At 37.9% G+C, this 22,158-nt stretch overlaps 1 protein-coding gene across 3 annotated transcripts in view; it reads right to left on the bottom strand.

Moving 5' to 3' along the window:
- THADA (THADA armadillo repeat containing) overlaps positions 1–22,158 on the bottom strand; it is a 167,905-nt gene that overhangs the window by 28,895 nt on the left and 116,852 nt on the right. For all 3 annotated transcript variants that reach the window (XM_074863584.1, XM_074863586.1, XM_074863585.1), the window contains exons 31-36: positions 20,859–20,944; positions 8,552–8,964; positions 8,106–8,227; positions 6,669–6,741; positions 3,656–3,800; positions 393–524 (exon numbers count right to left, since the gene is read on the bottom strand). In XM_074863584.1, the coding sequence (XP_074719685.1) occupies positions 393–524; positions 3,656–3,800; positions 6,669–6,741; positions 8,106–8,227; positions 8,552–8,964; positions 20,859–20,944 (971 nt within the window). The remainder of the gene's footprint in view (positions 1–392; positions 525–3,655; positions 3,801–6,668; positions 6,742–8,105; positions 8,228–8,551; positions 8,965–20,858; positions 20,945–22,158) is intronic.

The following is a 22,158-nucleotide window of genomic DNA, read 5'->3' as shown; positions in this document are numbered from 1 at the left end:
AGATTCCTATCTCTCTGTGATCAGGCTATTATAATGACCTGGGATTCAAAGAGTGCCTTCCACTACATTATATTAGATCAAAGCTGGTATTAAAGAATATGAAAGTATGTGACAGTTGACTCATCACAGCAAGAACCATAAAGTTGAATACTGCTGTTGTCTTTTTTACATACCCATGTAACCACATGCAAATTATACCAAGAACAGTAAAATCAAAATAATAAATCATGGTGGGTGTCAAACATCATAACTTGCTGTTATCTTCCATGGTATGTGTTTATAAGAGACGCATGGTTCACTTTACAGTTAGCAAGATGTTTGTGATTAGAAGAGAAATACTTTTGTCTCCTAACTATCCAATAATGTTTAAAAGTAAAGAAAAGTTAACATACCTGTTCCTTTACTGCTCTTTCTTTCAGACTGTGCCACTTGTATAACCTCAGCAGCAGCATCCCTTACTACCAAATCTTCATTCTGCAGCAGTAGAACCACACATTTCCACATAGTAAGGGTATCAGTCAGCCCTGTGTTTATTTATGGAGGAAAAATTAGAATTCTATTTCTTATGTGCATTCAAAGAAGTTACAGAGCTCTGTGTCCACACCTAAACACAACAAACGCTGTGAAACACTGAAACATGGGCAGGAGAGATGCATCGGCAAACCACGAGGAAGACAACTGGCAATATGATCAAAATGTTTTCAGCATATGTGAACTTCACCTAGGTGGTTGACTCAGCTTGGTTTAAACAGTGGGCAACAGGTAAGAAAATGAACCTCTCTTAATCTGGGTTCAACTTTAAATTGTGGGTTCTCCAAATATTCTACAGTTTCTAGGAGTGCTGAATTCCTGTTTGGCAACAGCAGAAGTTTTGCCACTGGAGACTGACGAATGCCCTGTGATCATGGATTTGCTGCTGCAATCTGCCTGGAGCAGGAGCTGCCAAACCAAGTTTTGTTCAGATACTGCCAGTAGTGCTGACCACAAATGCCATTCCCTGCAGGAAATGGCAAATGATCCCACCTCCCAAGGATCTACCCATCAACTAATCCCCATATCCACACCTCAGCCCACCACTCACCAACATGGCTTGCCACCCTTATACCCACTATCTGTTGGAAGCAAGCCAGGTATAATCCATGGGATAATTACCTGCACACAGTTAAGACTAATCAGAGACAACTGCCAAGAGGGAGGTGTTCATCTGGTAAACCCCGAACAGGCAGACCCCACATACCACCCCAGTGGCAATTCACATCTCACAAGCCACATTCCACTTGCAAATTCTTGTCTCATTTAGTGGTGTCACACTAAGGATGACTAGCTAAAGTCACAAACTCATATGTTTGCTGGGGCACTTTTCAGCTGACTTTTCAGCTCTCCTTGAACATCCTCATTAAAGGAAACCACTGGAAGGTCTCTTTAGAGGCAGCCAGCTGTTAGATATTACTTTCTTGTGATCACAGAGAACAACAGAGTTGATGCTTCATTGCTGCACTGGTTTTCTTCAAGCATGTTATCAACAGGTCTATCAGAGGCTAGCTAGACAATTAATTGTATTTCATTGCTTGGCCAAAATTAATTGCTTGAGGTTTTACTACACAGGCAGAAGGGACATTCCTGTATTTCATCTAATAGGATGTACTATAATTATTTCAGAAAGAAATTGCTTTTTTCTAGCATGACACACCCAATAATGTTACACTGGCACAGCTAGGACAGAGTAATTACTCCCTTCTAGATACAATGGCCAGCTTTCCCACCTAGACAAGTTTCTACTGTATCTCCAGCAGAGGTGGAAGTCTGCAAATTTTCCAGAATGACTGTTTCTGAACGCTCAAGCAACATCATGGAGAGATGATGGGGTCATCCAGAACATACTCACTGGCATTCACCCTCTTCCTCTTATGAACATACTTAATGGAAGCTTATGGGAATGACTGCAACTCCATTTCATACAACTACAATTTTCTTTAAATTTTCCTTTCTACTATACGTGGTCAAGCAAGCTGATACAAAACAAGGCATAAAGTCAAAACTGTTTATATGTGGATAACCCCTTTAAGGGACTCATTCTGGGTCTATATCACTACAGCTAAACACCAAATCAAGCTCTTGATTTGCTAAACGTCTCACTGCAGTACTAACAGTTTCACAGTTGAGAAGATCCCCAGATTGACAATTCCAGGTAGTATGGAGGGTTGGCTCTGCATCTTTCTTCCCCTGGCCCAATTTTCAGAGCAAAGAGCTAGTGCAGATGGCTTGCCCACTGAGGCCATGGGGCTTTCTTTTCTAGGCTGTTTTGGGGGGTATTTGGGGTTTGTTTTTCTTTGTTGTTAAGATTTTGTGCCAGATTCAAACTGCTGCTATTTTTTATTTCAGACCTTCACATCTGCCCATTTGGAAAGCATGGAAACCAGCAACTGTTCTGACAAGATCAAAGAGGAACTTCATTCTCCATCAGATATGGACCAGATCCAAACAGCGACAGATGAGAAGCAGAGCATTTGGGAGTTTTTCACTCCAGTACCTCCACTGTTCTCATTTGATATAAAATCGTAATGTCTGTCATACTAAGAGCTTTAACTAGATGGTAGAAGTCAAGATTTCCAGAGTTGATACTATGAACATTTAATAGTCCAATGTCTACCTCATCTAACAGATTCAGCTCTGTTAAATGTTATCAATACCTCTTAAAAGACAGATCTCAAAATAAATAGCTGACGTTTTAAAAACACCACTATCTACTGTTTAAGAAATATACCATTCTCCTCATCTAACAAAAATTTGTATCCAGTCCACATATGTGGACTTAAGCTACTCAAACTAAAAACATTTAAATAACTACGTTGGAATAAAATATCACAGAAACTATACGTATTTAAAGCTGCCTGTCTTGTTAAGGATGCAAAATAATTTAACATCTATCATTACCTATTTTTGCATATCTCCTGGCCCTTTAGTCACAAAATCCCCTTATTCTCTGCTCACAGAAGGCAGGGGTAAAAAAAGCTAAAAGAAAAAACCAGTGTCTTCTGCACAACAGACCAGAGAATTTCCCTTAGCTTTGCCTCTCAGTCAGCAATGCATTGTTGAATAAGCTGTGTAGGGTTTTTTTGTAGTTGTTTAGCTTTTTTCCCAAACAGTCTAATGTTAACTTAAAAAAAAAATCATTATATCTTATATATAATGTATAATGTCATCCAATTATTAATCATTCTCATAGTAGAATGTGTCCCTCATTTCTAGATGGAACCCTTTAATTTCAACATTCAGCCAGCACAGCTTTGTTATACTTGCAGTGTTAAACTAGAAGTATGTCTACATCACCAACAGAGTATTTCAGAAAGATTCAACTCAGAGAGCAATTGCAAGCCAGTAAATCTGTACAGCAATGTATAGTGGCCTGCAGACATAACAGCACCTCTTGCCCCTCTTTCGGTGGAGTTACTGCAAGAAGCGCTGCACATGTGCTTTTTGTACCAGAATTTAAGTAAGTCTATCTGTTTAGTAATTAAATCCTATTAAAATTAAAATAAAAAACAGCCCTGTTTGATGTAATTATGTGTTTTGAATGTGTGTACATATATATGTATACAATACGTTTAAGTCAGGTATTAATGAGATCCAGAAAATTAATGTTCAAACTACTCACCAAGAATGAGTTTTTCATTGGTCAGAATGAATGATGTTATACTTTTAAGAACTTCAGCAGCTGCTAACAGCATCTCTGTCTGTTGCTCATCTCCACAAAAATAATCTATCAGCTGAACCCATCTTTTCAGGACTTCTTCTGAAATCTGAAGGCACAGAACATGTGAGAAGTATGCTGTACAATCCGGTGTTACCACTTACCATCACATTAAACTATGGACTGCCAAAGGGATACTACTCAGTAAATGCAGGGTTTTTTTCAAGGTGGCGAACCTCAAGCATCCTTTCAAAAGTTGGTTTACCATGTCACAGATAGTTAAGATGGGAGATTTTCTTTTAGTCAGACCAGTATTCATAGGCAATTCTCTTGGTCTGGCCCTTCACACCAGACTCCATCAATGACCACACAAGTCAAAGCATATCTTTATGTCCTTGGTTCTTCTAAATATGCAAGCCAAAGCCAAATACACTGGACTATAACAAAGAGAAGCAATTCGCAGAAGTATCGTACATGTAGACACACACACATATCTGGAAAAACAAGCAAGAGCATATGAACTGTAGCATCAGTCTTAGGCTTTGGTAATGATACAATGTTTGGTAAAGGGGTGAATGCAGCTCCATCTGTCTGCTCTGCAGATACTGGGGGTGGAAACTTTTTTTTGGTAAGACTGCCGAGGTACCTTGGGTTCTGATAGCATGTGCATTCAGAACACTGAAGGAAGCTCCATGTTGGCTGATACACAGTCAAGCTCATTAAGCTGTTCTTAAACATGAAGAATTAGAAAAAAGAACAGGAAAAAGAAATTTCCTGGTTCAAATAAAATCCAGTTGTCATCTTTTGGAAAATACTTAGTCCTCAGACATATGCTAAGAAAACTACTACGTAGTAATAATGGGACAAAGCTTCAACTCTTTCCGATGTGTAGTGATGGCTACTCTATTTTTTGTAGAAAGAAATAATGTGCATTTTACCCATCACTCCTATAGCGCTTCCAGGACTTATAAACTCTGACCTCCAACGGGACAGCTGGGACATAACTGGGAAGACAAAGTCCTAATTTCCAGAAGTGACCAAGAAAGACTTAAGATCCCCTGAAAATGCCACACTCAGGAGGGCAGCAGGTCAGCCAAGGTGCAGGAACCTCAAGAGCAGGTTAGATAACAGAACATGCGAACTGCAGGAGCTGGCATCTGGGCACAGCCACATGCAAGCATGTGCCACAGCTATCAGAAGGAAGCTCTGGAGGAAAAAAAAACCCAAACAGATTGGGACCTCATAGACAGAAGAACAGGAAAAGCATCACCAGCTTGACCTGGAGACGCTTGAGGCATGTGCAACTATTTTTTTTTTCCTCCTTCTTTTCCTCTCTTACTTATTTTTAATTAAAGGAAGTGAAAAGCAGAACAACCAAATAAGGTAAAGAAAAGAACTAGTGAAAAGATGAGGAGAATTAAAGGGCAGAGAAGTGCAGGAGAGCCCATTGAGGAATAAATGAAACCCTGGTTGTTCTCTGCCTCATTCTGCATGGTACATGGCCGTACCTACACTGCACAAAGGGACACAGCCAGAGCATGTCCTGCAGATTCTGTAACATGTTAAAAAAAAAAATCTCCCAGGATATTACAATTACTCGAACTTTGAAGAGACACATGAACTATCTGGAAAGACAGAACTTGTCTTTTACCTATGGAAGAGAAACAATCCCTTCTACAGATGCAAATACTGAATGCAAACCCAAAGAAAGAATTTAGATGACAAACTGATGCACTTGAGTCTTCTGCAAAGCAGAAGGCACTCTCTGTACAGATGTCTTAGATCTCACATGATTTACAGGATTATTAGAGAAAGTTGTTTTAGCATTACTACAGTTAAGACTGTTACAGCATTTTTCATTAACTCCTCTTTGTAAATTAACACAAAACTTCAGAGCAATAACATGTTCCACATTTGTTCGTGAAACCAGGTTTATATAATTATTTTAATGTTTATAACTTGAAGTTCTTGCATTTAGGCTTTCTTAAACAAAAAGATTTAACATCATAATTCATGTTCCAAATTCTTGTGCACAAACCTTCCTTTTTTTATAATGAGACAAGATTATTAGCATACAATATGAATCAATTCTGCTGCACATTCTATAAAAAGTAACAGCTACATAAGGAAAACAAAAAATCTTCATTTTAAAACAGATCATGAGAATTCTATTTTTAAATATCCATTAAGTGGGTTTGTCTTTGAAAACATAAAAAGAATTAAAATTGTCTAGCACTAAAAGCTGCCTTAGCTCTGCTCTGTGCATACATATGTGACATCACAGACTGACGATTTAAAATCAAAAGACATCTGAGCCAGTAATTTGTGCTGGTATAAACCTAAATTAAGTAGTCTATAAACAGAAATGGAGAACACAGAGCTTTGAATTTTACAAGCTTTATTATATTTACTCTAGTGTTTTAAAAACAAATTTAAAGAGGAAATTCCATGAGAAACTTCACACAGACAACAGGCTGGTGTGCTCTGACACTGACTTCAGGCTGCAACTTGGCAAAGTCACACTGCCCACAGTGAGGAAGGGAACTGCACCCAACCACTGCTTCAGCTTCTTGCCTTCCCCTCAGCTCAGCTCTGCTGCTGGCTCCCCAGCAATCAGAAACCACAACAACATTGCACTTCAGTAAATGGATTCAGTACATGTGTTAATCACTGTAGGCATTTTTGTTTTCACTTTATAGTGACTATTTTGGATGCTCTCAAAAGTTGAAATTAATCCATCAGAAAAATTTACTTACATATTTAACTTGAAGTGACTTTGAGAGGGATATACAGAGATTATTCATGGCCGTTTCATTTCAGAATGTGGCAGTGTATTCAGAGAGAAAGACACAATGCCAGAAAAGGTGCAGTGACACAAGAAAGCACAAACTTGGGGATTCCATCTAAAAGAAGCCACGTTACTTCTATCACCAAAAACTCCAGAATTACAAAACTGTTAAGCAGCTGTTTCCCTTACCTGCTGGTGGTTCTGGAAAAGATGAATAACCAATTTGGAGGCAAATTTGAGAGCAATGCTTTGAACTTCAGTACTGAGAAAACAAGGTAAAGAACGTATCAAAAAAAAAAAAAAAAAAAAGCAGCTATTTCTGACATCATTTCATCTCTAGAAAAAAACCAGCCAGTTCTTCATCATTCCTGATTATCACCAATGGGTATTCTGTAAGCTGAGCACTCGGAATTTTTACATTACAAATCTTGATGTTAGTTTTCAGTTGATAATGCAAACGAAATATGCTCTTACTTTGACATCTCCTGTGTTTGTTTTCTACCTGCATACTTCCCATAGAAAAACACATTTGAAATGGAAGGCAAGTCAAACAAATCAGACATTATTTTAAATTACAAATAAAAGCATTTCTTCAGTGGGTGTTAAGCTCCAGGAGTATCTCTTCTATAGTTGCTAGAAATGTTACCAGTGTAGAACACTCCAGCTGCCAGCTCCTGACCCTCCATGATGCCCAGTAGGGTCTACAGACACCGTGGCTCCTGAAGGGCTGGTCTCACCACGAGGAATGGCAACACCTGAGCAGTAAGGTCCGCTACATCAGCTATTTCACTGTAACAGCACCAGTCAGTGCTATTTTACCACAAGTATCTTATTTCATTCCAGAAATAAGAACTGCACATAGTAATTTAAACCTGAAAAATTTAGTGTAAATCAACAGCAAATGTGCACAGCTATAAAATGCTGTTCTACACTCTGTACCCTAAATATTCTACATTAACACTGGGGTGCAACATTTATATGGCTTAAAAAAAGAGACTATTAATAACAGGACAGTCTTGCCCTTAGAGCCTCGATACTTTAACTCTATCCATTCCGAGTGGAAGGACACAGCTTCTAATTCAGTACAAACTATAAACTGGCTCCAAATTTTCAGCACTTTCTGCTGACTTTACAGTCTGATTAAGGAGTGTGAACCCTGAGGATTAGGGTTAACCATTTCTGCCAATCCAACAAGTGAAATCAGATCTGTTACTCTTTCTACAGACCGTCTGCAGATAAACCAGGATAGGACTGATGGCGGATTCACAGCAAATGAGTGTATGTTTGGATCATCAATTTTATGTGTTAAGGTGTTTCCTAGTTACCATTCATGAAGAGTTATGCTATCATCTGACAGCTGGAGTAACGTTTTATTTCAGGAACTGTATTACTGGACATTTAGAGCATGCTTGCCAATATGACTTGTGGCCTTTTTTAATAATTCAGATCCATGTCTAACTTCTCTGAAAAATTCTCATCAAGGGCAATCTTTATGCAAATAAGCCACACCTACATTTCTGACACACAGATTTTAAAATCAACAGATAGTCCAAAACCAATAAATGAACACTTTAACATCTAAAGTTTTTAAAATCTAAGTATTTTAACGAGCATGACAGACCATACCTGTTGGAGATATCTACAATGTTTAAACTCCAGGTTAAGAGCTCATTTGGATTCATTTTTATAGAGCATTCAGTCTTTAGAAGCACATTTCTGAGATCCATAGTATAAAGAATTTCCAGCATCTGCACACACAATTCACAAAGAATTTACAATCTCAACATGAATGTGTACATTTGAGATCAATAAAACACTGACTTAAGCCCCACTCCAAGAACACAAAGGTCCTCTCCTGACAGTGCTAAGAAAGGAAAGAGGAAGTTCTTGCTTTATGCAAGCACATCTGTTAACAGAATTATAGCACAGCTTCTATTCAGTGTAAAAAAAAACCCAAAACCACTCACGTACTATTTAAAAAACATCATTCGCATTTGAAATCTAATTTTAAAAATCAACAATATAATTTACTGAAAACATACCAAATGTCAATAAAATAGCACCCCTCCTACCTTGCAAAAACACTGGAGATTCTTTTCCTTCAGAGCCACTGTGAGAAGAGTGCCTTCCAAATCAATGAGTAAACACAATACACCTCCTCCTTCTTCTGCAATCTGCTTGGAATTTATTTGCTTCAACCAGAGCAGTATTGCTTCTAGTGCAAGCAGACGTACTTCATGAAACTCACAGTGAAGGAGGTGAACTACTGACAATGGTGGCTTGGCTATTTTCTTTGCAACAGGTGAACTGCTGCTCTGGATGTCAGGACCTGCTGTGACTGACAACAATGATATCACAAGCTTGGTGATGCTCTGAAGATATTGTATCAGTCCTGGTACTGCAGATGAGTAGGGAATACCAGACATCAGTTCAGAATCTGAAATAACTCTGTTCATCTCTTCCCAAAATCCCAGCAATTGCATTTCTGAAATGAGAATAAAACTAAGTGACAAACAGATGATGTTACCAACTGCTCCAGATCATGAGGTGATTCTGAAGTTGAAAAACATCAGGTATGCAAAAGGTATCACAAGGTAAACTCAGGCATGAAATGAAAACATAGTTCTTCATTTTAAACTGATTCTGAATTATAAACCAGCTTTCCTAGATATCATGTGTATTCATACTTAAATAGAAAGAAATAGGGACATAAACTTTTCTGAAAACTATAAATTGTTCAACACACAGGGTGAAAGCTTCTTAAAACAACTTAAAAAATGCTACAATACTTTGCAGATTGCCTGCCATCTTTGCCAATTATAGCTGTTTGATAGTATTTCCTTAAATCAAGCTACTAATACAGTCTTTCAAATTGCACATGCTTTGCACTACCATTGCAGAAAGTGATTAACACAAATAAACTGTATTAAATATATCTGGAAACAAATGTAAGTAGTTTGGAAACCTCAAAAAGCACCAAATGTAAATGTGCAATCATATTATACTTGATAGAATAGCTCTAAAATCAGAGATCAGACTGGAGAAAGTGCTGTCTGCCAGCCTACCCAGCTGCAACTGAAACCAGGAGAAATGACGACAGGGCCATTCTGGCCATAATACTGCAAATCCCACACTTTGCATAGCTTTAGTCAGAAAAGGTTACTATCAAGAAGATGCCACTGCTACATAAATAGATCTGTCCTGTGTGTATCAATCTGAAGAATTTACTGATTAAAAAATCCAGAATGCTTTTCCTATGCCTATTAACTTTGAGCAGATAACAGCTAAGAAAAAGGAGCTGCACTGTAATCCCTCTTACGTATCAGCACAGGAACTGTGACATTTCAGCCATTTACACTGGTGCAACCAGCCCACATGGCACAGCACTGCCCAAGAACCTCCTTTAGTGCTTGACCACCTCCTAGAGTGACCAAAGGTCACTGCTATCTGTGATGCCAGAGTGTTTCAGGTTTTAGCAAAGTTGGCAGTGTTGACACAAAATGAAAGAAAAAAATAGTCAATAGTCCTCTCCTACACACCCATAGACTGAAATTGTCATGTGCCTCGAGTTCTAACTTCTCCATCATCAGCAGGAATGAATAATTTTATAATACTGAAACCAAGATTTTTGCCCAGTTCATATTTTTGTATAGCTTGTACTGCAATGAAATTAATGTGCTGTATCCCACAAAATTCAAATATGGGTAAGGGAAAATCATGAAGAAGCACAGAAGAGAACAATACTGCCACTGGTGTTAAGAGATGTTAGAAGTCAGGTTTTTTAAAATGTAAAAATGCATTAAAGGTAAACACAAAGATTAAAGCAAACTTAGATTTCTTCAGTAGCTACAAAAAGACAATTCATTGCCATACAACTTTGCTATTTATAATTAAGTAAGCACTGAGTACTACTAAAAGCCTGCCCAAATATTACTATTAAATTGCTGAATTTGACATGAAGCTGCAACACAAATATGGACTCATTTTGTTGCCCATTAAGACATTTCCCTAAGCCTTCTATTTACAGTCAAATATCCTGCCCTTTCATATTCAAATTCTTCCAAAGCCATCTTAATTTGTTTGACATTTACATAGAAACTTGACATGGTTGTACACTGTCTAGCATATAATGCCGAAGCATTTTCTGAGTAACTCTGGACAAGCTTCAAAGAAATTTGATATTTGAAAAAGATTTTCAGACATATTACCTAACCATTAGTTCCGTCATTCATGTTTGCACTACAGTTTCTTTTCTGAACGGACTTGATGTAGTCAAAGAAACTGCAGTATCACTGTGAACCTATGTCACAGCACAGTCCTCTAGATGACACAGATGGCTTTCACCTCTTACCATGCAAACTTGCCTATTTTATTTGCTACATTTTCTAAAACCCCTCCAAACAGACTGGCATTACATACCAGCATCATAATATAAACTAGCATTAGTGCCTATGTCACACGACAAGTATCCAACTGCCAGAATTCCTTAATTTCTGAACTGTCTGGTTGCCTTGGAGAGGGATTAGGCCTTCGTCCCAGTTATTACACAGCCTGACTCCACAGACACCAGTTTAACAACAGAAACAATCCCAAGCAGTTGAAAGAAAAAGGTTCAAGTTCAAGCACCTTGCTTCAAGAAGTGAAACAGCTTCAGTTTTGGAGACCTACACTCTCTCAAGCTTCCTACGCACTTCCTTCCTCAGCTGCATTTCAGCAATACACAAGTCCATTAGCTCAGTTGTTCAAACAGAGTATGTATTTCTAAGTATATTGCAAGAGAAGTGCTTTTATTTCCTATCACCATTGCTTTACACTGAGGTATAGCTATCAAATGTGCAAGCAGTAACATGAAAACCAACAGGATGAAAGGATCAGCTCTAGGGCAAGGCAAGGGAGAGCAGTATGAGGTGGACAAAAAGAGATAAACATTATGGGAAGAGGAGGAGGGTATCTTTCATTTTGTCGGTGTCTACACCACCAACTTTGCTAGAGCCTGCAACCTAACATCAGAGAAAGTGGTGACCCTCCTGTTGACTCCAGGAGCTGGCCATGCACCAAGCTTCGAATCCAGTTCAGTAAACCTTCATTTGAATTTTTCAAGGCCAGCACAACTTCACACTGTGAAGTTTATTTTCCTATAAAATTATTTTCATATAAAAAACATGATGGAGCTACTCACTCCTAGAACTACTAGTTTGCAGAGACTATGATACTGGAGTCTCCTGCCACAGATCCTCTTTTAGTGTACATATCGGATACTTCTGGTTTGGAAGCCTTCCGGATGACTTCTGTTTTTCTCACGTAATTAATTGTGAAAGATCGGACACCATGGCTCATCTGTTTTATAGGAAGTCTCTTTAAAACTGGATGTCTCAACAGCAAGGCTGTCAGCAAAATAACACTGTATTTGCTTAGCCTCAGCGCACCATAGAGCAAATCCTTCTGCATACATCTTGTGCTCCACATGCTCTCCAACACTCTTTTTTTCACACAAATATGTAAAGAAGGAAAGAAAGCCTCTGTCTTATTACAATGCAGTGGAATTATTCCTGCTTTCAACTTCCTCACTAAGAATCTTTCCTGGCTTTCATGTAAATGTTTTCTCTTCTGCTTGACTTTAAGTAAACTCTTTTCTTTGGCTTACATCGAAATGTCTGACTAAACCAGAAAACCACACTGGTTCCCAAAGTAAATGTCTGTCTCTGTTGTTAAGATACAGTAAAGACATACTTTTATTTACAAACAAAAATCACAGTTTGAACAACCAGCTGCTGTGAGAAGGAAGAACAAATTTTGGCTGACCAAACAAGGATCCTGGCAAACAGCAGTCTCGTCTAGGATGCTGACAAATGCAAAAGAGCCCCCCAAGAATTAAGTGGATTACTTTTTTTTTTTCACCTTAAGGATTGCTTCATTTGTGGGACAGGAAGAACTTTGGCTCTCTTCTAGGAAGGGACACATGTTCAGCACAGTGCCTGAACATCACAGTCTTCCTCAATCCCTTTATGTCCACTACATTGAGAGATGCATACAACGTCTATGACACATCATCTAGGTTTGAGGGTTCTTTTTTTAATCTTATTTGTGATCAACTAATGTTCACAGTCAAGTTATATGAAGTTAAATATCTTTCATCATCTGAAAACAAAGAGGAAAGGAAGAGGAGCAAAATGGAATTAGCAGACCTGCAAACCTTCTCAAAGTTTAGGCAGCTCCAAAACCTGTGCCCTCCCTGACCTTCTTCTGCTCTTCCCTGTAGTGGCAGGCAGGCACTGTGCTAGTCTGTTCCCAGAATAAGTAGATACATACAGTAAGGACAGAAAAACTTCCCTGCTCAGGGATTAACAAGCTGTCAGCTGATGGACACTTCAAATGATCTTTCATCTCAGAGATTCTACCGTATGTTCAAAAAGTAACAGAAGTCATCTGAATTCCCTCCATATTTAAAATCTAAACTTGTTTCATTGCCTTGCCAGCCGATATAAAGGAGTGATTATGTATTTCTGTTGGATTTAGGTAATTTCACAGTGGCTGTCTAGGCCACTGCCAACTGGACAACTCTCTGTATCATCAAGTGCATATTGTGTGAGGGGCTTTTTTTCTGTATCCGTGATTATGATACATCGAAGTATTTGCACACTTCAAGATAAATACTGAGATCAAATCCCACATGCAGTCCCTCAAGCATCCATGCTATCATCATCCATCTTCCTACTAGGGGCTCCAGAAAGAACAACAAAGAAGGAAAGAAGGGGAGGAATTATTACTGACATCAGAAAACTTATTGAACACTCTGCAAAGTCAGACAAAAATTACAAGAGCAGCAACAAAATGCTGCTGCGTCTGCAGTACAATGTTATGGGAAGGGGATCCAAGCATCAAAAATCTGGATATTCATCATCATTTGCCAAAACCTGTAAGAAGTTGCAATTATTTACGGACTGAGAAGAGGTTAAAATCCTTTGCACTCACAAACTACCATCTATCCAAGGGTATCTGAAAAGATCATATGAATAGAGAGAAGGCTGAAGGATAATCAGTGCCAAGAAGAGATTTTCCTAGACAAATATTAAGGAAAAGTATTTTCTTTCATATTTTCTCTTTTTATTAAAAGTGGATTAGGCAAAGTCACCGATAAATGGAAAAAAAACCAAAGAGAACAGAATAGTATATTTTATTACAACGTAGAACTAAGATAACTGTTGACAATCAGGAAAAAGGCATATTTTAAGCAAGATGTTTTCTTTTAAAGACATCTGCAACATCTTCGACATCAGAGACTAAGCATCAGTACTCACGGTACAATTCAAAACTACAAACATGAGTGATTATCAGAATCCACAGATAATAATATATTGTTGAGGACGGAAGTATCCCACTGCATTCTGTATAGTATAAGAGAAGGTTTTCAAAGGAAAAAAAAAAAGGGGGGGGGAAAGAAAAAAGCATTTGATCTGGATGAGACTGCTGTTTTTCTTACAGGTTCTCCTGGCAGAGCACCAACTTTTCCACTTTTTTTGCATTAATTGAAAATGATAAAAGCACATGGAGACAGTGCGAGTCAGTCAGTGGTACATGCTAGAATCTAAGGAGAACCTGAATCAAGATTTCAGAAGGATGAGACGTCTCCATCTTCAATGGGGACAGAATTTTAACTGCTAACAAACACAATCAACTCCACTCTCCCCCAGTGTCACATATTTCCTGTAACACCTTTCCATATTCCCTGTTCATCAGAGCATTCCAGTATTATCATGCTCTACCCTCCGCAACCCTCCTCCTTGCACCGTGTCCCCACAATTTTTCTGAAAACACTTTTACCTTCCTCCCCCCCATCTGTGCCACAAGTTCTGCCTCTGACATTTCCTTGACTGCCCATCGGTGTTGCACACCTCCACCTCCTTTCTCCTAATACTTATTCCTTTCAGCCTTGGTCCATTTGCTTTGTCTTTCCATCTTGCACTCACTTTTGCGCTGTCTTTGGGCCACCTTAACATAGTATGTCCCTCACTTATTCTGCCTCTGGCATTTTATTGTCTGTGCAACTCGCAGTCACTCTCTGTCCCTTGGACCTCCAACAATCTCATCCTCAGCTTCTTCATTCTCCTGTCTGCATGGAATTGGAATATTGGGTACCCAACTACACTTCCTTTTGACTTGTCTAATTTAATGTCAGTAGGCATAGGCCATTTAGATGATTCTATAAATAAGTTTTAAATCTTTACCTTCCTTGAGTCAAAATAACAACATCGACCAACTGCCACAGTCAATATACTGGCACACAAAGTTTATATAATTTCTGACATAATAAACAAAAATTGCTTTCAATTTGTTCAGATGGAATTTCTTACGTTTCAGCTAATTAGACCAAGCAACCAAAACATGCGTTAACAAGCTGCCAGTGTTTTTGTTCAAATAATCATTTGGCCACACTTCTTAGGGATCTAGGCAAAGAAAGTTAAAGTATGGCAAAAATAACCAACCTAGTTGTTCCTGTCAAACCATTTAAACAGTCAGTTTTTAAGTTAGCCTGCAGAAAAACTTATTTTAGTTACCATTTAACTTCTTTTCAAAATAAGAAAAAGAAGTACAATATAGAAAAAAAGCGGGCACAGTCTTCAAATGCTGTTTAAAAGTCACAGAATCACAGAATCGTCTAGGTTGGAAAAGACCTTGAAGATCACCTAGTCCAACCATTAACCTAACATTGACCGTTCCCAACTACACCATATCCCTAAGCACTATGTCAACCCAACTCTTAAACACCTCCAGGGATGGGGACTCCACCAATGCCCTGGGCAGCCCATTCCAACGCCTGACTACCTGTTCTGTAAAGAAATACTTCCTAATATTCAGCCTAAACCTTCCCTGGCACAACTTGAGGCCGTTCCCTCTTGTCCTATCGCTTGTTACTTGGTTAAAGAGACTCATCCCCAGTTCTCTGCAACCTCCTTTCAGGTAGTTGTAGAGGGCGATGAGGTCTCCCCTCAGCCTCCTCTTCTCCAGACTAAACACCCCCAGTTCCCTCAGCCGCTCCTCGTACGACATGTGCTCCAGACCCTTCACCAGCTTCGTTGCCCTTCTCTGGACACACTTGAGTCATTCAGTGTCCTTTTTGTAGTGAGGGGCCCAAAACTGAACACAGGAATTGAGGTGCGGCCTCACCAGTGCTGAGTACAGGGGTAAGATCACTTCCCTGTCCCTGTCCTACAAAACATATCATTCAGGCAAAACATTTAAGAGATACCTACTTGAAAATCGATTTGTGATTTCATTGCAAAGCATCTAAAAGTTTGATAACGCATACTATTTCTACCAATACATTTTATAACTTCTAATTAAAAAAGACAAATGTAACTAAGAGAATGGTATTTGCAATATGTTATTTCAAACACAGTATTTTGTCATATTTGAGAGCATAAAAAAGGACAAAACCAGCAGACAGTTGCACATAATTGCCCATGTTTCTGATCTCATACTCACATGTGCAACGCACGTTATTTTCTGCAATCATTTCTGTTTATGAGCAGAATTTAAGAATCTTAACTACCTGCATATACAAAAGATTTAGCTGTTTGGGAGACAGTAAAAAAAATGGAAGTCTGATTTTGCAAAACTCAAGGAAAGAATATATTAGTGAGAACAGAATACTGGCTGCTCCATTTTTATATCAAACGATCTATTTATGAACAGGATTAATTATGTAAATACTGAGTAACTCCTCCCACCTGACAACAACAGTGGAGTTTGGTTAATCTCAAGAACTCTTGCACCTCAAATGCAGAAACGAAAAATGCATGGTTAGACTTCAAGTGGCAGCTTCTCCTAAATCACATTCATCCTACATCTTTTTAAAATGTTTTCTCTTCAGACCTGAATTTTGAAGACACTATACTCAATAATAGGCCAAACCAGCCAGGAGACTGACAGCATATATATAGGATAAAAGAACAACTCACAAGGATTATCTTTAGCAAATTTTTCTTTCATCTCTTCCCTGACTTCTGTTCTACATCCTGTTTCACTCACGTGGATGAACATTATAGACTCAACACAACACTTTATTGACAAGTGCCATTTTTTGGAACACAACCCTGGATAAAATACGCTTTTATTAGTCAAGTATATTTTAGTGAGCTGCATCCATTTTTCCCTTCATGAATTGACAATATGCTATCAGAAAACTGTTCTGAGACACGAGCAAGAAAGAAAATGTGACCACTTTGTCTTGTGGCATTCTTTATCTGTTACAGAAAGTGAGAGAGCATCCCAGATCTGAGCTTTCACTGTAATACACCACTCTGGCTCCTGTGTTACCGGCACCGCAGGATCACAGTAATACTCTCATCTTATTATTTAGCTTCAGACACCAATTTCTAGGAGAGATCTGAAAGCAGGAATGTCTATGATGGGTCCTGTCAAAAGCCCACATATTCAACAGAGGAATCTTATCCACTGAAACAGTATATCCCAGAAAAAACCTGTCTGTAGTCTGGTATTCTGTCTCCTGCAAAGCCTATCTCCAAGTGCAGAGAAAAGTGCATAACCTCAGACACACACATGGATCTGTAGCACTATAGCTTGATAAATGTCTCCTTCTAATTCCTGCTGATCAAGACTTGTGAATTTGCAATTAAACATAGGTAAGGCTGGACACGTTCTCACCTGGACTTGGAAGCATTTTTCCCCTCCAATGATGCCCACAAGTGTTATTTGCTTCTTCCAGTAATGTGTGAAGTGCGAAGTTTGGGAACTTCCCCCTGTTCCTACACCACCCACTCTGGTGCTGGTTTACTTCCGGAGGAGTAATTTAACTGCTTTTTAGCAGGGTACAAGTGCCAGAAAAATCCTCTGGAAGAGGACTGCTTTGTTCTACCCATTAGACTGAAAAGGCTCTCATAAAACAGTTACTGTGCAAACAATAGAGGTCTGCAAGAACAAATTCACTGGATATTATTAATAATTATTAATACTGACAGTAGACATTAGCTCATCACATAATCCTAGATCTGGTAAGAACTTCTGTTTACTCTCAATAAAAGCAAAAGTAGTGTTTTTATTTATATATTTTAACTTTATATATTTTAACTCCTTTTATATATTTTTTAACTTCCGTTTTTTTCTCAGTTCCAACCACAATTGATAACTGGAAAAAAAAATGTTGTAAGTTTACATAGTCTTTACATTATGTATTGTCTCTGCAGATCAGAAGACCCTCAGGCACATCAGGAGCTGGAAAAAATGCTCTAGATACTGCCTATCAACTCAAGGAAAGAAAATTTTCCCAGTGATGTGAATCAGGCAACACTTCTATCCAAACCAGCAAATCAGAATAACTACGGAGGTTTTTGTTTTGTTTTAAGATAAATAATCATCATTTGGCCAGCAATAAACTTCTAGCTGGACAAGATGCTTTTGGTATCCATTACTCCCCGCCTTCCTTATCCGACATTTTAAATTGTTTCGAATTTGTGAAGTAAATTCCCTAAGGGCTGTCCTGCACTTTAAGAGACAGATTTTATTAACTGAAGACAACAAATCACTTACAGAAAATAACTGTAATGTAGGAAAGGCCTAGGCAGGGTTGTACTCTGAAAATCTCTTTGTAATTGTAGCCCCTTTAGACAGGCATAATCAATTAGAAGTGGTCTGATTTTAACCAGTTGCAGGCTCATTACATTGCATTCCCATTTCTGTTGATGAAAATCAGTTTCAGCCCATGGCCTGGAACTCATATACAGCACTTCCTGGGGCCTCTTAGATAAACACATCAAGAAACAGTTTTATTTGGATTTGTCCTTCACCCTTTATTCATTGAAATAACTTTACAAATCAAGATTAAAACAGAGAAAAATTGGCTCATAACCAGAGATACACATATGAGTAAGATATTTAATCTCAGAAGAGTATAAAGCTTCAGTTAGTAATTATTCCTTACAGAACATTTAAACGTGAGACTCAAAACATTTTTTTAACTGTTGAGTTTAGTCTTTCTCTTACTGTGTCACGGGACACTCAGGTTCTATTTAATATAAACATATTACTCTTTCATTTCAGAAGGGCTTCTGCCTGTGATATATAAAATTGTCCCTGATGTATCTCAAGTTTTCAAAACTGTATTTCCAGTCTAAGTTTCTACTCTCTATAGATATTACCTGCAATATATAATTTTAAATCTATATAGGAATGAAACTTTTAAGCAAGACAATACTAAGGAACTATCCCTGAACAGAGAGAGTCTGCAAAAATAATTGCTTTCCTTCTACAGAAATTGTACCTTACAACACCCATGTTTGGAACACTCTACATGAGCTTTGAAAAATAAATTAATCCACTACAGTCAGTAATCCAGCCACAGCATGGTGCAGCCCCTCAGGCTCAAAGTGCTATTCACAAGTCAGGGGCATTAAAAAAAAAAGAAAGAGGGGAGTTTCCTAGTGTGGACAGGTCAATAAAAGCCTTTGCAAATGTGCAGCAACTGTTTAAAAACCAAAACAGACCAAAAAATGGAAGATAAATGAAATAGGAAAGAGACTGATAAAGGAAATGTACTGCCCACTAAGTAAGCAAACAAGGAGCCCTCACCTGGAATACAAGCTGTTTCTTCATAAAATACAAAACTAAGAGTTGAAGGGTGAGTGATGAGAATAATCAGAAGCAGAGGAAAAAAACTTCGTATGAAGAGAATATAGAAAGACTGAGATGACTCATACTACAAAGGAGATGGACAGAAGTAGAGGATCATGATTAAAAAAACAGTAAAAATTAATATTCCAAAGAGGATCTATCTTTAAAAAAGGGTACTCAAATTAAAAGGAAGGGTGATGAGCCCAAATATGGTTGAAGGGGGCTTTGGGAGCTGTTTTTGTTTATTTTGCAGATGTGATACACAGCTAGACTTTAATGTATTGCAAAGGACAATCACTAAGGCCAATGGTATATCAGGATTTAAGAAATTTTATTTTGCATAAATAACAAAAGTAAATATATATTGTAACCTAAGAATTATTGATGGTAGATATAGCTTACCCAAACCAAACATTAAAGAGCCAGAAAAAAACTTATCCCTAGAGACATGCTGTATTGAAACTGCTTTATATAGGGTGGTGCGTTCCTGCCTGTAAAGCATGCAGCCCTTACCTAGTTACAAACAGTGGCTAGTACCTGACAGAATGAGATCTGTGGTGCAACATCATCCAGAAATTTCCTTTACTGAACACTACGTCTTGACATCTGAGACCCATGAGAGAGGAATGACTCTTCAGTGGACATGAAAGATCAGATCCATCTCCTAGAGTCCCCAGTAACCCTAACTGTCTTCCTCTGGTATAGTGGAACCCACCTGTCACATATTTTCTATATGTCTGTTCTTCTGTTATAAGGGCTAGATTCTGAAGAAGTTCATATCAGACATGTGCATCATGAAGTCATTTTCCTGAAAACTATCACTATTTGAACTGTACATCCACAAGAAATTACACAAATAGCAACTATGGAATTAAAATGGAACTACTTCTACCAAAAAAAAAAAAAATCAAAAGGAATTGGTTTCAAAATTAAGAACAGTCCCCAAAACAAAACTATCTGAAATAAAGAACAGTTCCACTGACTTAAATGCAATATTAAAATTAGTCATTAAGAATTTTAGTGAAATGAAAGAACTATTCTTTAATTGCCTTCCTGGACTGACAAGGTAATTTATTACTCACTTGTTCATAAGAAATGAACAAAACAGGCCCACAAGGAAGCTAGTTACAGCTGACCAAAAGTTGCCTATATGGAGTCACACTTGAAAAGGTATCCCTTCCTCCATACCTTTGTTTATTGTTTACAGTATGTTTTGTATTGTTGCAAACAACACTGCATCATTAAAACCACTGATAGTTCTAACTGGTCCTTCAAAAACTTCACAGTGATAAAGAATCAATATAAAAAAAGGCATTTAAAGAAGCTCTCAATGGTTTTTCTTATAAAACTTCTACACATGAGAAAATACAGTTTCTATGGAACACTTTCAGGTGTATCATGAGGGAACATCTCCATGGCTTTCAGGAAAGGTTAAAGTAGAAATATTCTGGGGTTTGGATTTTGTTTGTATTCACAGCCCTGGGTCAGGAAAACATTTTGGAACACTGGAGATGGTCTTTTTTGTTGTTACACAGTTCTAGGATTAGGAATACTACAAGATCATCAATTCAAGCTTTGACATGGAGCTGTACCTCACTCTCCTCACCAACAATCCCCAGGACTAGCTCTACAGAAGGCAGAATAAAGGGTCCTTTTATACAAAGCAGCTAAAGGACTCCAGCATTCAGTAGAGACTCAGAAATTTCCCCACAGATATTCCATCTGATTTACAGAACAGTACATTTGACTTACCTTGCTTTTGAAACTTCCCCAGGTGAGTACTCAGCATCACAAGGACATCAAGAATGGCAGCTCTGGTCACCAAACAAGGATTTGGCCTAGAAAAATCAGTTAAATCCTTGTAAACTCCATGCTCAGAAACAGCAGTAAAACACACCAGTTTGGTGTGTCTATTTTACTTAATTAATGAAGATCAACTACTGATCAAATTAGACTGCATATACAAAATAATTAGGCCAAGGCATCTAAGTTTCACTTCCTGGTGCATTCTGAATGACAGTCTCCCTGACAGAATGGCAACACCCCTCCTCCATCCATTCCACCAAATCACAGTTTATACATTTCATTATTATTGGGTGAATCAGCTTGTCCTGACAATTAGTATGTCTTTATTTTGTTTATAGATAGTGTGTGTAACCAAATGCATTAACAAAAATAAATCTTCAGGTCTTATTTTTACAGTTCATAAAAGGGAAAATTCCCCATGAAAGGTACCTAATACATCTTTTTAATGGTCATAGGTCTCCCATTGTTCTGATGAAGATCACAGAGGCATGCATGTTTTTAAAATTACTTTTTTTTTTCCCAGACAAGAATACTGGGGATTTTGTGTGTATAATGCAAATTGGTAATAAGCTACTTTCTGCTCTACCTCTTCAAGTCGCAAGTGGTAGACATTTTCTCTCCAATTAGAAAAGTAAAATTAGGTTAACATCTTCATTTTTATTTATATTGTTATCACTGTATGTTTCAGCCAAGAAAACTCTTCTTAAAATATAACTTAATATGTGAACCAACAGGAAATCCAGTTGAAGACACAGAAATTATTCTGATGAGCCCAATGGGACTTACACTAAAACAAAAAAACTTCTAGAATCAAGCAGCACAAGCTTAAAGTATGACTCATTCTGTTCAGTATTTCATTTTTACTTTATCTGGCACTTTCTTTGTATGCTTATCTTGACCTCTGAAACTTTCAAAAAATTGTTAATTAAAAATGTTCCAACCAACATTCTCAACTTTGTAACATCTTTAAAATTCAAGAAAAAAAGTTTTTCAAATAAGATATGTGATCATGACATAAAAATGAAAGGTCTGAGGTTCTTGAGAAGTTTGGCAGCTCTATTTGCCTATGGAGAGTTAGACTATGATCCTGTTAAAAAAGACAACTTTTACTGCTCTCACCGTCAGTAATAAACTCTGTAATAAGCCTAAATTACTTATGCTTTCTTTTATGGCCTACAGTATTAGGCATCCATATAAAACACAGCAGACTACATGCTACGAAGATCTCTCTTTTGAAGAGATTTTT

The sequence above is a fragment of the Strix uralensis genome, chromosome 3 (genome assembly GCF_047716275.1).
Source record: "Strix uralensis isolate ZFMK-TIS-50842 chromosome 3, bStrUra1, whole genome shotgun sequence".
Lineage (NCBI taxonomy): Eukaryota > Metazoa > Chordata > Aves > Strigiformes > Strigidae > Strix > Strix uralensis.
This window is presented reverse-complemented; position numbering and strand designations above follow the sequence as displayed.